At 36.7% G+C, this 16,056-nt stretch overlaps 1 protein-coding gene across 3 annotated transcripts in view; it reads left to right on the top strand.

The window, feature by feature from the left end:
• The window catches only part of LOC127450177 (structural maintenance of chromosomes flexible hinge domain-containing protein 1-like), a 92,359-nt gene that overhangs the window by 26,602 nt on the left and 49,701 nt on the right, over positions 1-16,056 (top strand). For all 3 annotated transcript variants that reach the window (XR_007898925.1, XR_007898926.1, XM_051714040.1), the window contains exons 19-25: positions 1,360-1,437; positions 4,441-4,560; positions 7,531-7,675; positions 7,853-7,949; positions 10,200-10,269; positions 13,378-13,517; positions 15,518-15,652. Coding sequence is in view for 1 of the 3 variants with exons in the window: in XM_051714040.1 (XP_051570000.1) it covers positions 1,360-1,437; positions 4,441-4,560; positions 7,531-7,675; positions 7,853-7,949; positions 10,200-10,269; positions 13,378-13,517; positions 15,518-15,652 (785 nt within the window). In the remaining 2 variants the exon portion in view is untranslated. The remainder of the gene's footprint in view (positions 1-1,359; positions 1,438-4,440; positions 4,561-7,530; positions 7,676-7,852; positions 7,950-10,199; positions 10,270-13,377; positions 13,518-15,517; positions 15,653-16,056) is intronic.

Here is a 16,056-nt window from a genome sequence, read left to right on the forward strand (position 1 = left end):
TTCAAGTCTGGGCTCTGGCTGGGCCACTCAAGGACATTCACAGAGTTGTCCCGGAGCCACTCCTTTGTTATCTTGGCTGTGTGCTTAGGGTCGTTGTCCTGTTGGAAGATGAACCTTCGCCCCAGTCTGAGGTCCAGAGTGCTCTGGAGCAGGTTTTCATCAAGGATGTCTCTGTACATTGCTGCATTCAACTTTCCCTCGATCCTGACTAGTCTCCCAGTTCCTGCCGCTGAAAAACATCCCCACAGCATGATGCTGCCACCACCATGCTTCACTGTAGGGATAGTATTGGCCAGGTGATGAGCGGTGCCTGGTTTCCTCCAGGCATGACGTTTGCCATTCAGGCCAAAGAGTTCAATCTTTGTTTCTCATGGTCTGAGAGTCCTTCAGGTGCCTTTTGGCAAACTCCAGGCGGGCTGTCGTGTGCCTTTTACTGAGGAGTGGCTTCCGTCTGGCCACTCTTCCATACAGGCCTGATTGGTAGAGTGCTGCAGAGATGGTTGTTCTTCTGGAAGGTTCTCCTCTCTCCACAGAGAAATGCTGGAGCTCTGTCAGAGTGACCATCGGGTTCAGGGTCACCTCCCTGACTAAGGCCCTTCTCCCCCGATCGCTCAGTTTGGCCGGGCGGCCAGCTCTAGGAAGAGTCCTGGTGGTTCCAAACTTCTTCCATTTACGGCTAGTGGAAGCCACTGTGCTCATTGGGACCTTCAGTGCTCCAGAAATCTTTCTGTACCCTTCCCCAGATCTGTGCCTCGATACAATACTGTCTCGGAGGTCTACAGACAATTCCTTAGACTTCATGGCTTGGTTTGTGCTCTGACATGCACTGTTAACTGTGGGACCTTATATAGACAGGTGTGTGCCTTTCCAAATCATGTCCAATCAACTGAATTTACCACAGGTGGATGCCAATCAAGTTGTAGAAACATCTCAAGGATGATCAGTGGAAACAGGATGCACCTGAGCTCAATTTTGAGTGTCATGGCAAAGGCTGTGAATACTAATGTACATGTGATTTTTTTTTTTTCGTTTTTAATAAATTTGCAAAGATTTCAAACAAACTTCTTTCACGTTGTCATTATGGGGTATTGTTTGTAGAATTTTGAGGAAAATAATGAATTTAATCCATTTTGGAATAAGGCTGTAACATAACAAAATGTGGAAAAAGTGAAGTGCTGTGAATACTTTCCGGATGCACTGTATTTACTTTTTTGGTAATGCAAGCATAGTGCAAATGTAGCAGTGTCATTAGTTTAGTATATGCTTCCTGTATTTTCAGTGTAATATAATGTGAATATTTGCAGTATTATAGTCTTTATACTGATGAGTGGTTTATAATCAGCTTTTTTATTCTTTCAGCTCCTAAAAGAAACGTCCAGACTAACTGTTACATCGGTGTGCATTCATCCAAGTGGGAGTACTGGTTCAAAGCTATGGGTAAAGATCCAACACATCTGTCACTACCTCGACCCCCTGGTTGAGAACTACTGCTTTAAACCTTTGAGGTTTTAATTTAATGGTGTATTTTCCAGCATTTTACCATTCAGGGTTCCCACGGTCATGAAAAGCTTGTTTGCAGGGTTGGGAGGGTTACTTTTGAAATGTATTCCACTACAGATTACAGATTACATGCTGTAAAATGTAATTTGTAACATATTCCAATAGATTACTCAAGGTCAGAAATGTAATCTAAATACTTTGGATTACTTCTTCAGCACTGGTAGATCTTTTTTCACTTGTTTTGTCCATAAACAAGAAAACAAAGTAAGAAAATAAACTTCATTGTAAAAATACATTTTCTTTATGCAGTTTTTCTACTCAAGTAAATTGATCTTGTTGTAAGGATTTAATTTCTCATTAAGAATAAAATTTTTGTAGTACATCTTTGTTGTAATATCAAAGGTCCTACTCTATGAATTTTCTTCATTGTAGGGGTGTGCAGCGGAGCCATTATCTGTATCTGTATTTGTTCATATGACAAAATTATCTGTATCTGTATTCAGATGGAACCGGGTGTGGGCGGGGCTTAAAACGGAGGTGCGTCAAAGCTAAATTAAATGCCCATTTTTAAATGTTACTCTTATGTTCATTGTTTCTATTGATAAAATATGCCTTGTGTATGCCTTTTCATAATAAAAGCCTAATAATAATAATAATAATAATGTTAAATTTATATAGTGCCTTACCAGAGATCAAGAACACAACATTATCAGAGTTTAAAGAAGAACAAGAAGAAAACATGTTTCAGTTTCTTCGTTTTACATCAGGAGGAATATTCTATAATCTATGAAGCATTTAAACCTTATTGGAGAATTTTAACCTTTTCCTGAATAAAGTCTTAACCAGTTAATAACCTTAAATCACTGATGTGGATATAAATGTGGTGAACTTTAAGAGCCGGATAGACGAGCTCCGATGTGAAATCATCACTTAAGGTCAGGAATTTAACATCACGCTCAGGTTTAGACTATAAATGAATACATGGGAATCACGTGTGAATCGTGCGATACATTAACATAGACATTTCAAGAAGTGAAACGTGTATATGATGTCGTATCTTAGTGTTACACTTGACAAGCTCCAGACATGAACAATTAACAGAGACCGCAAACGGAGTCGGGACCGCGCCCATCCGATCTGAAATCACACCGTGATTTACACTTTAGAAATACTGGCTGCACAGATTCATAAATTCGTTGTCATTTTGGATATGTTCATATATCAGTGTCGCTTTATGCTTGTGCTTCTTGGATAATCAGTCAGTCATACAAATATTGGTTATATTATTCGGGTGAATCCGTTATTCGTTTCGAAGTTTGAAATATTCGTGCCTTTCTGAATAAGGTATTCGGCTTCGGGCACCTACTTCATAGATTTCATTATAAAATATAATCGTGTCTGGTAACAGGTGCATGTAAAGGAAAGAAATAGCATTTTATCTTAGCATAAAGCTAACACAAGGTTAACTGTTTTTTGCTGCTCCAAACTTTAAAACCCCACAGAGTGTAAACAACCACATACTTTTCTGATCGTATGTGGATTCTGTTCATAGAAAGAGGCAGAAAATATATTATTTGTTGCTTTCTGTTCGATGCTAAAGGCAACATTGGTTAGCGTTTCATGCAAAAATACCCCAACCGCATAAAAACTGTGACAAAGGCATGATATCGTGTATTTATTGGATTTATGTTTCGTCTGTCAAAGCGTTTCTAACTGTTTTTTGTTAAGCTGATGAATCATTATGTGGCTCCTCTCTTAAGCTAAAAATACAAAAGAAGTCCTGCACCAATTCATAAAGTCACAAGTATTAAATGTGTGCGTCAATTCAGTTCAAATAGATCAGAGGAAAAAATGAGGTTCAAAGTCCAAGATCCATTGAGAGAATTTTTTACTGAAGATTTACTATGAATAGGAACAAAAGTGTACAAAGCGTGCACAACCAAAAAAGTGAATGTGCACATTGTTTAAAAAAAAAAAAAAAAAATGTAGCATGAATTTCCACTTCGCTGAACAACAGCTAAACCGTGTTACAACAGAAATTGACTTTGAACCTCCCTTGACTCCACCATCACTAAGTATCGCCAAGAAATATGTTTTAAATTAAGCTTAAGAAATTCATGCTACATCTTTCTTTTTTTTGATGCACATATTGACTTTTTTGTTTGTGCACGCTTTGTTCACTTTTGTTACTATTCATGGTAAATCTTCAGTAAATGATTTTTCTCAATGGATCTTGGACTTTGGACATTTTTTGTGTGCAACGTTTATGGCCTGGTGTGCGGCAGATTCCTTTTTGCCTTCTTTACTCTATTAAGCTCCCAAATGAAAGTTCCTAAATGACGTCATATCCACCTTTTCACGCATAACAGTGTGAATGTAACGCATCATAAGAAAGTGTTTCACCGCTGTTTAAACGCTCATTAAAAGTCCATATTCAGCAATGCTGAGTGACAGGAAGGGTCATGGAATTTTAGTGGTCAAAAAGGGTGGGAACTCTTTTTGCAAATGATTCATACACACCTCTTTTGGTTATTTTTTGTTTTTTTGTTATTTGACACAGTTTAATGAGCAGATTAGCACATAAAATAACAACAACAACAAAAACATTCAGATGCAATTTAAGGGTATTTTAAAATGTGTATATATGTCATTTATACAGTATAGTCAAGATAATAAGTAAACAGTAATTTCAGTGTTTTTTAGACCAAAAAAAAAAGTCCTTACATTTATTTTAATCGTTAATGTTCTCAAAAAGGCTCTGGAAATAAACTGTTCATTTTCTGTTGACATTTTAAAAGCTAATATTATATTACAGTTTTGATGATATTTTTATCTGTTGCCTAATCGTAAAAGAATGAGTTAATGTTTAGTTTTATTCAAGAAATGTGTATTTGCTGGGACTGTTTTAGTTCTGTGAATGTTTTTTTTTTTTTCTCACAGAGAATCTCAATAAACTTGGGAATTACACGCTGCATCTGCAGACTATACTGAGTGACAGCTCCGCCAGTGAATGGGCTGGGAAGAGACTACCTCACTACACCCTTAATTTCTCTATTAAAGGTAAAATGCATACACACACACACACACATAAACATATAACCACACAGCTACCATCAGCCAGCAGTGAAATAAAGCAAAATTCTCACAAAGCTTACTAGATTCATGTCTTTCACCTTTTATGTGAATATTGTTTGTGATGTTTGTCCGTGTTGGACAGTAACTAAAAGTAGTAATGCTTCTAGTTGAAATACATATTTCAGTAGCATGACAGGAATTCAGCTGTAACAAGCTACTTTAGTATACATTAGTATCTATGACAAATGCATTGCTTACGCACAGGTTCAGACTTGTGCAGCATTTTAGATCTTTTAAAAAAAAAAAAAACTTTTCTGATGCATCTTCATTTTAACAATCTCTATATTGATCGATCTATTACTGTATGCTGCAACCCTGTACAATGCATGTAAATCACTCGCATGCGACCACATTTTGCGCTATGCAATAAAAAGAATTCCGTGTTTCTCCAGCCAGGTCTCCTAAGCAACCAAATTGGCCCGGTTGCTAGGGAGGGTAGAGTCACATGGGGTAACCTCCTCGTGGTCGCTATAATGTGGTTCTCACTCTCGGTGGGGCGCATGATTCCCCCCCCCCTTTTTCTCCCAATTTGGAATGCCCAATTCCCAGTGCACTTTTAAGTCCTCGTGGTCGCGTAGTGATTCACCTCAATCCGGGTGGCGGAGGACGAATCTCAGTTGCCTCCGCGTCTGAGACCGTCAACCCGCGCATCTTATCACGTGGCTTGTTAAGCGCGTTACCATGGAGACATAGCACGTGTGGAGGCTTCACGCTATTCTCCGCGGCATCCACGCACAACTCACCACGCGCCCCACCAAGAGCGAGAACCACATTATGGCGACCACAAGGAGGTTACCCCATGTGACTCTACCCTCACTAGCAACCGGGCCAGTTTGGTTGCTTAGGAGACCTGGCTGGAGTCACTCAGCACGCCCTGGATTCGAACTAGCGAACTAGCGAACTCCAGGGGTGATAGCCAGCGTATTTTACCACTGAGCTACCCAGGCCCCCTCAAAAAAAAAGACAAGATCCACACAATCCATTTGCCATTGAATAATGTCTCTTTTATTAACCTTTCTGTTCTTTACAGTCAATTGTTGACTATAAACAACATAAAAAGAAACATTTAATTCTAATAAATAATAGCATGGATGAAGAAGCCATTTGAGCCATTTATTCTTTACAGAACTGCCGGTTTTCTTAAAGAGACAGTACTGATTTTTAGCACGTGTTCAACAAATCAACGTAAATACTTGTAAATAGTACAAATTACACAATTAAACACAAAAAACAGTAACACTCTTCCATTTATTAACATTAGTTAACGCATTACGTATCATGAACTAACAATGAACAATATATTTTTTTTACAGCATTTATTAATCATTGTTAATGTAGTTAACAAAAATACAATTGTTCATTGTTAGTTCATGTTAGTTCATAGTGCGTTTACAAACATAACTTTTGATTATAAAAATGTATTACTATATGTTGAAATTAGATTAATAAATGCTGTAAATGTATTGTTCATTGTTAGTTCATGTGAACTAATGTTGTTAACTAATGGAACCTTATTGTAAAGTGTTACCAGTCTAACAAAATTAGATATATGCAAAATATAATAATAATAATAATAATAATAATAGCATATTTATTGATGGAACACATGGATTTGTTCATTTTTAAAAAGCTTAAATGTGACCAAAGTGATGAAAAACTGAAGAAATGTAATTAATAAAATGTATATTTTCGTAATGTACCTAGTTAGAAGGTTCCCAGTTAATTAACAGCATTATCTGAGAGATAATGAGAGCGGACATTATAACTGAAATACACCCATATGAATCGATATCCAATCGAAATTCAAAATCGAGAGCTTGTGAATCAGAATCGGAATCTAATCGGGAAATCTGCATCAATACCCAGCCCTAATATTATAACATGAATAGATGACTATATCTCTTTGACCTTTACAGTTAATTGAAATTATGTATAATATTAATACATGGGAATGGTAAACAATAATTATGATAAAATTTGAAATCCCATGTGTGTTCTTGAGTGTCTTCTAATGATTGAATGATTGTCATATGTCTATTTGTTTTTGTTTTTAAAAATAAATAATAACAAATAAAAACTTGATTGTTAATTTAAAAAAAACTAGTAACACTATTTTAGGGATCAGAAATCAGCCAGTAATTCATGACTAATAATTACACTTGTGAGTGACTATTTATGGACTTGTTTGGCATTATAAAGTATTTATTAAGCCTTTATTGGCTGATTTCTTATTCTTGCTTTTATAGCCCCTTTACAGTTGCTTTTGTAATAACGATGAGTCGCTAAAAACAAAACATGCATCCTTTAAAGGTTCTCAGTACATTCACACAGTGTAATGAGGACCTATATAGGACGCATTTTGCACCTTACTAGCTATTGGTGCCTTTTGACCAAATATGTTCATTGTTAGGAAAAAACAAATGTAAGGAGGTTATTGGGAAAGGGTAGGATATCAGTGCACATAGGCCTAATAAATACCATAGAATTCTAAACAAGTCCATAACTATTCCCCTACAAGTCCAATTATTAGTCATTAAGTACGGTCTAATTTCTGATCCTTAAAATAAAGTGTTACCAAAAAACTTGAATTACTTGTAGCTTGTAGGGTTTTACAGTATCCTTGTTACAGTGTAATTACACAAGTAATTACTGATTATTACTAATTAACAACCCTAAAACTATATGTACGTACTTTAGGTTTAGGGTTAGGGTAAGGGTTTGGTTTAGGGTTAGTTGCTTGTAATTATGCATAATTGACTGTTATTACTATAGTCGATACATGCAGTATGTGTAACAAGGACACTGTAAAGTAGTTTAGCTGACTACTATTTCAAAAAGAATAGCCTAACTGTATTTTAAATGCTCTCTCTCTCACTCTCTCGCTCACTCTCACAGAGGGTGAAGCGGTATCTTTTGTGTTAGCCTGCATTACCACTCCTCTCCAGGTGGGGGTGCCCTTTAGTATACCTGTAGAGTTCAAAGATGCGTTTGATTATCCCACACAGCCCCCCTGTGACATCAAACCCCAAATGGAGTGCAGGTATGTCAAAATACATCATTGCACTATTGAAGTCCAAGTACACCTCATTTGTAAGTCCCTTTGGATAAAAGCATTTGCTAAATTACTAAACGGAAATGTAGAACTTGTTACTAGATTGTCCAGTTTGTGGTTTGTCTTTATTCTGATGGAGAAATCTCTCTGTTTGTCTCTCATTAGTTCACTAGAGTTGAGTTATGCAGGGATTGCTTTTGGGACCACGACTGTCATCAAAGATGTGAGAGTCAAGGGAAAATTAAATAATAACCAGAACAAGGTTAGTTATCAGTGTGTTACAGTGCATATCACAGCAGTGGTTCAGTTAACCCTTCCATGGTCTTAATGATCAAGTCCCTGCTTTGAACCTAGAGGGTGAAATTGACACTTTTTTATGTTCAATTTCAAAAGCTTGTAATAAAGGCTCGGTTTGCTTTATCTTTCTACTTTTGGTCTTAAATCGTTCGTCTAGGTGCCAGCTAACACTAGAAATAAATATTTTTTTCTCTTTCACCTTCTATCACAATATACAGATCTGAAAGTCAGAGGGAGACCCAACTCCGCCCATAGACATCCAGTCTTTTTTTGAGAAGCTTCACCATAAAATTTTAGAAAAGGTCAAAATGTTATTATAAGAACTGTCATACTCAAAATTTCACACACACACACACACACACACACACACACCACACACACACACACACACACAAAACACATAAGTACATACACACAGACGCCCACAAAGACTCATTGACAACAGACACAAATGCAGTTCAGCAAAAAAAAGTACTATAAACAAATCTTTGTTTGAATATTTTCCTGAATATTGATGATAAAATGGTACACATCATTGCAAACCTGAGGTTCTTAGCTTTCAAATGACACCATGATTAAATTTGTAGTCCATTCAGAGGCAGAGGTATTCCACAAAACATGGGGAAAGTGCGGGGCTTCCAAAAAAGCCTGGATGTCTATGGGCGGAGTCACGTTTGGTCCCCCCTGCTTTTCAGATCTGTATGTTGTGATGAAAAAATACATATATTTTTAGTGTTTGCTGCCATCTAGTGGAATGATCTAAGACTAAAAGTAGTGAGATCGAGCAAACAGAGCCTTTATTACAAGCTTTAGAAGCTTTTTTTTAACAAGATTTGCCTGCCTTTCAGAACTGTATATTGGAATAGAAGGTGACAGAAAAAAAAACTAATTTCTAGTGTTAGCTGGCACATAGATGAACAATTTAAGACAAAAAGTGGAGAGAGAGAGCAAACAGAGCCTGTATTATAAGCTTTTGAAATTGAACATAAAAAATAAGGTCAATTTGACCCTTAAGGACAACATAGGGTCTTTTTTTGTAGCTTTGTGCACTTCAAATGTCATTGTCAGGTTCAGATCACCTCAGTGGAGGATGTCATGAAGTTTCAGGCCGAAAACTTTATGTAAATCAGTGTTAAAAATGTAAGTGTCAAATTGACCCATAAGTCCAAGGTCCGCGCTCAGTTTATTTTGTTATAATGCTAAAAGATCAACATTCTGAATTATTGAATAACTTTTGTTGATTAGTGTAAAATGTGATGCGCACAGTGCATTTGTTAAATAGGGCCATGCGTTTCTAATTTCAATACTAACAGCATCAAATCAAAGCAGCTTTAAAGGAATAGTTCACCCAAACTATTCTGTCATTTACTCACCCTCATGTCGTTCCAAACCCACATGACTTTCTTTCATATGCGGAACACAAAATTAGAAATTTGTGGGTGCAATACGAGAGAAGCTTTTTCACAGTGTCTTGTACATTCACGAGAGATTGTCGTGGCACTTCTGCCTCTTATGTAAAGAATCACTCTCAAAGTCATGGGTTTTGATGCCATATGACTTTATTAAAATAATAAAATCTGAGTTGATCTGGAAAGCAACTGCAGATTCACTCTCTTCACACTCTTTTATATGTTTCAGGACAGTCTGTCCCCCTAGGTGGGGATACATTTTCATATACAACTCTCTGCCACTATTGTCTCCTCAACTTTCTTCACTTTGCTACTTCTCCACTTTGTCTTTGGCTCCGGTCTGTTTTTTCATGCATATAGCAAGAGGCCCAATTTTATTGCTTCCAGATGTGAGCACAGGCCCCCGCTAATATCTCTCTCTCACACACACACACACACACACACACACACACACACACAGTCTAATACATTCCTGAACATATGCTTTCAGGAATGATAGCAGAGTAAATTGTTCTCTTGTTTAACATATATGAATACTTTCTTACTGATTGTACTTAATTAATTACAGTGCTGATCAATAGAAATACTCCATAAGATCTTTCTATGTTTTTAGCAAAAGGGTTTGGAATGACATAAGGGGTGAGTAAATTATGACAGAATTTTCATTTTTTGGTGAACTATCCCTTTAATTATTGTGTTGTTTTCAACAAGAGAGGACTTGTAAGGCTGCAGTAACTTCATTTGTTCAAATGGAGATGCTTGTAGTCTTGTGCGATATTTCATGTGTGTGTCTGTTGTGTTGACAGGAGCACAAAGTGAAGGTTCAAATCCAAGGGATGAAGAAAAGCCAGCCTTGGCTAATTGTTGTGAACCCGGGTACAGTATGACACACACACACAAACACATTACAGCAACAGGAAATGTAAGAATAATAGATTAGACCGGGGCTACTTGTCAAACTTTTTTACTCTAACATTTTTTATATATTTCTTAGAGTTGGTTTATTCATGAAAGTTAATTTCTATTTAAGCACCAACCTAAACGTAATGGCTTCCAAAAAGCTGTTGAACATTTTCACTGTGATTGGCCAGGGAAAATGCTAAAGTTCATTAACCCTTTAAACTCGGATGGGCCCGCCCTCAGGCCCGCGAGAAAAAAAAATAATCGTCAAAATATTAATAACTGCAGTCTTGACAAACACAAAATAGGTATCGTTTGAAAGCTTAGAAGCTCTACTTTCCAATGCATGCAGACATTATGACCAAAACTGAACAAGTGCTTTGAAATTCGCAGACAAATCAGAAGTGTTACGTTTTGATAATTAATTTAAAAAAAATTGCACTATACATATTATTGCAATAAGTAGAAACATCAAACTCATCAAATAGCCATGTGTGATATGATGTTGGAAAGCTCTCAAAGAGTAGAATACATCCAGCCAATGTTTTACTCACAGACAAAAATATAGCGAGTAATAGCTAAGTATATGTACAGATGCATCTCAATAAATTAGAATGTCGTGGAAAAGTTCATTTATTTCAGTAATTCAACTCAAATTGTGAAACTCGTGTATTAAATAAATTCAATGCACACAGACTGAAGTAGTTTAAGTCTTTGGTTCTTTTAATTGTGATGATTTTGGCTCACATTTAACAAAAACCCACAAATTCACTATCTCAACAAATTAGAATATGGTGACATGCCAATCAGCTAATCAACTCAAAACACCTGCAAAGGTTTCCTGAGCCTTCAAAATGGTCTTTCAGTTTGGTTCACTAGGCTACACAATCATGGGGAAGACTGCTGATCTGACAGTTGTCCAGAAGACAATCATTGACACCCTTCACAAGGAGGGTATGCCACAAACATTCATTGCCAAAGAAGCTGGCTGTTCACAGAGTGCTGTATCCAAGCATGTTAACAGAAAGTTGAGTGGAAGGAAAAAGTGTGTAAGAAAAAGATGCACAACCAACCGAGAGAACCGCAGCCTTATGAGGATTGTCAAGCAAAATCGATTCAAGAATTTGGGTGAACTTCACAAGGAATGGACTGAGGCTGGGGTCAAGGCATCAAGAGCCACCACACACAGACGTGTCAAGGAATTTGGCTACAGTTGTCGTATTCCTCTTGTTAAGCCACTCCTGAACCACAGACAACGTCAGAGGCGTCTTACCTGGGCTAAGGAGAAGAAGAACTGGACTGTTGCCCAGTGGTCCAAAGTCCTCTTTTCAGATGAGAGCAAGTTTTGTATTTCATTTGGAAACCAAGGTCCTAGAGTCTGGAGGAAGGGTGGAGAAGCTCATAACCCAAGTTGCTTGAAGTCCAGTGTTAAGTTTCCACAGTCTGTGATGATTTGGGGTGCAATGTCATCTGCTGGTGTTGGTCCATTGTGTTTTTTGAAAACCAAAATCACTGCACCCGTTTACCAAGAAATTTTGGAGCACTTCATGCTTCCTTCTGCTGACCAGCTTTTAAAGATGCTGATTTCATTTTCCAGCAGGATTTGGCATCTGCCTACACTGCCAAAAGCACCAAAAGTTGGTTAAATGACCATGGTGTTGGTGTGATTGACTGGCCAGCAAACTCACCAGACCTGAACCCCATAGAGAATTTATGGGGTATTGTCAAGAGGAAAATGAGAAACAAGAGACCAAAAAATGCAGATGAGCTGAAGGCCACTGTCAAAGAAACCTGGGCTTCCATACCACCTCAGCAGTGCCACAAACTGATCACCTCCATGCCACGCCGAATTGAGGCAGTAATTAAAGCAAAAGGAGCCCCTACCAAGTATTGAGTACATATACAGTCAATGAACATACTTTCCAGAAGGCCAACAATTCACTAAAAATGTTTTTTTTATTGGTCTTATGATGTATTATAATTTTTTGAGATAGTGAATTGGTGGGTTTTTGTTAAATGTGAGCCAAAATCATCACAATTAAAAGAACCAAAGACTTAAACTACTTCAGTCTGTGTGCATTGAATTTATTTAATACATGGGTTTCACAATTTGAGTTGAATTACTGAAATAAATGAACTTTTCCACGACATTCTAATTTATTGAGATGCACCTGTATTTGACAATTATGTTGGTTTTGCTTATATGCCATATAATATGCCACTTTATAACTTCACAAAAAATAAACGGAACATAAATATCACACACCATTACTTGTGTGTGATTATCTTTCAAACAATCCCACACACAAAGTAATCATATGCATAGATCATTAGATATTCCACACGAAGCACAATGTTACATATGGCCACCAGAAGATGGCGCCAAGTACATGAAACACTCAATGATGACTCAAATGGCACAGAATGAAACTCATTCTGTGAAATGTCTATATGCTATGCAAACCTTTAGTCATTGTTGTGTTTGCATGTGTAATTAGTTCTTATGTACAATTAGATAGAGATATATAACGTCAAATTGGAAAAATACGGAAAAAAAGAGTTTGTTTTGTTTTGCTCAATTTTTTGTGATTTTTCAGCAGTTTCTCAGGCTGAGAGTCTCAGAATGTATCATCATGTATATAATTAAAAAATGTAAAGTTTTCTTTACAATGATACCAAACATTTGACTCTCGTTGTTGTACCCCCGAGTTATAAGCCTTTAATTTTGGGTATGCCACTGAAACAGGAAATCTTTAAAAACACCTTCAGAGCTTAAAGGGTTAAACACGTTGTCTTTTTGTGACAGTGTGCCCCAATAGTGGGTAATATGTTGTCATACTCAATGAGGTAAGCTGTCACTGTGGAACCTGTGATTAAACAGCCTACTTAAATATAGGCTTTTTAGCAAAAACTTAAACTGTAAAACAATTTAAAAATACAAGCAATTTTGAGGTTTTTGAACTAGGTGTTTGAAGCCAACATTTGTGAAATTGGACTTCAGTTACACTCAAAACCTTTTGTTACCGAGATATAGCCCTTATGACAACTTGCCCCGGTCTCCCCTGTATGGATCGTATCTTCCAGGCCCTCCACACACACTCGTGGTGTTACCTGATGATGATGTCATCTCTATTGAGAATGGAAGTCCAGCAAATTTTACAGTGGAAGTTCATGATGAGTGCCAGAATATCACCACTCAACCCAAACTCACCGTCCGCTGTCAGGTACTGTACACAGACAACCAACACTAATGATAAAGCTTCACTACACTTCTGTTCCTCAACCATTAGCACACAGAATAATCCCATAGCCAGGCTCTTGTTTATCAGAAAGGCAATTTTTTATAAATCAAATTCAAATTGAACTTATTGCAGTGTTTGTAGGTCTATGAATTGTCAAAGCTCAACATGTTCGAGTTTAATACACAATAATTTCAGTCACAGCGTTTGTGGCATAATATTGATCACCACTAAAAATAATTTTGATTTATTTCTCGTTTATTTAACCTCTTCAACTCTGGAGCATTTTTGGGCTGCCGCCTGCAGTTTTTCACACTCAAATTTAAAAGCTCACCATTTTCACATACTGTGGACTTATTGCCAAAAATTGGTCTAATTTTTTTCAGAGACTCCATTTATTTATTGATAAATAGTATTGTATGTTTACAACCTTTTGATGAATAGAAAATTTTTTTTGTATCTTTTTTTTTTTTTTGTTTTTTTTGTTAACATGCAAATTTGTATGTATGTAATTCTGGTTCTGTTCACTGCAGTTCCCTCAAGTCTTATTTTATACCACTAGATGCAGCAAGTACTAGAAAAAATATTTGTTTCTCTATTACATCCCATCACAAAAGTAATCTGAAAAGTAGGTGACGCTCTAATGCATTTTAGCCCTCACAGATGTGCTCATCCATAGACATTCAGTCTAATATTCAGTCCAAGCACCACCCCGATTGTTTCATCAAATACCTCGGCCTCTGAGTGGACTAGAAACTCAATTTAGATGTCATTAGAAAGCTGAACTCCTTTTCTCTGTGATGATGTATAACATTTTATCATCAGTAGTCGATGGTATAAATGCCTGATGATTTGTTTAGCATTCTTCTCCTGCTGGACCGCATATATTGTTCTGGACATCTAAGATATAACAGATTATTCACACAACCAAGCTCACAAGCAAGTAAAAAAGGTAAATGCATTTCTGAAGTTTATATCTATTCGGGGCTTACAGCAGCAGTGATCGGCACATAAAAGAGACGTTTGTATTTGGTGATTTACAGAAATCATATTTCACTTTGTGATTCTTTTGAAAATCTTTCAAACTGTGGTATTAGTGCAACAAAATAAACTGTAAAGTCGCATTCCTGAGAATGAGAGCTTTCATTTGATATATAATTTGTCTATTTCAGTAATATGTGAAAGATTTTTATTTTAATATTTCTACCACATGACCGCTAGGTGGTGCTGATTTGCGACGTGAATGTTTTCAGGCCTTATTTTGTTAATGTATGTAACTTAAATGCAGAAGTGATGGTTATCTATAAAAAGCGCAGATTCTAAGCTTTCAAACGATACCACATATGCCTGACTTTTGTATTCGTAGACTTGAACATTTTAAGCGTAAACTTTTTTCGTGACATAGCGCCCCCTTTTGGACCCGTCGACTGGTCCGCAGAGTTGAAGAGGTAAAAAGAAATCGCTGTTACAGTAAGACACTTATAATAGGGCCAGTCCACAAACATTAAAATATTTCATTTTTGCATTTACCAGATTACAGGGTTTTTCGCCATTACATTGTCATGATAATGAGTTTGTAATATTAAATACAGTATAACATTACACACAAGGTTAGTAAGTGATTTTATCACACTAAAATCATGTTAACACATATAATGGTTAAGTCTCGTGTCCATATGTGGCTTTTGAAACAGTGTTTATTTTAATATTTATGGACTGGCCCCTTTCACTTCCATTGTTAGTGTACTGTAAACTGCCTTTTAACAGTTTACAGGGACCCACATTTACAAGCATGCAACACTTCGATGTCATTGTAAATGGTTCTTGATTTGTGAGAATGTGGCAGTTGTGTCCAGTTAGTTATTTAGACTGGAAAATAAATGAAACACATCAGACATATCATGAAGTATATGGTGAACAAACCCCCTTAGCATTTAGCCTGTAGTTAAAGCTCATCTTGTGAATGTTGTGCTGTGTGTTTGTAGTTGCTGGGAGCTCCTGATCTGCCCGTGGATGTTGTAGATTGCAGTAACACCGGTTCTGGACTCATGATGTCTAAACCACTACTGCTGAAGACCATCAACACTGAACAGATCATCACCGCTAGATTCAACATTCCTGTAAGACACTTCTAACATCTTTTAAACATCCTGACACAGATTTGTGACATGCTTTAGAAAAGGTTTTGAGAAATTTCTGCTTGTATTATTTAGCAGCATATTGCTTGAACTGGTTGCAAGTTTCATGCATATGAATGCACTACAATGAAAACATGCCACCATAATGTATAATAAATAATTGAGAATATTAATAATGTTCTTTTCATAATCATTACTTTTTTTGCAATCCAGTAACTAAACACAATTAGAGCTTAATTGTTGTGAAAATCTCACAATGCAAAAGATCTTAATGGTCCTGAAAACTTTTTGTATTTTTATGATTATATAATATAATTGTTGTTGCTTAAAAAAATAATAATGCAATTAATCATGTCCCCCGGACCGTAATTCAAGCTTGAAGGACC

This window comes from Myxocyprinus asiaticus, chromosome 2, assembly GCF_019703515.2.
Source record: "Myxocyprinus asiaticus isolate MX2 ecotype Aquarium Trade chromosome 2, UBuf_Myxa_2, whole genome shotgun sequence".
In the NCBI taxonomy this organism is placed as follows: Eukaryota; Metazoa; Chordata; class Actinopteri; order Cypriniformes; family Catostomidae; genus Myxocyprinus; species Myxocyprinus asiaticus.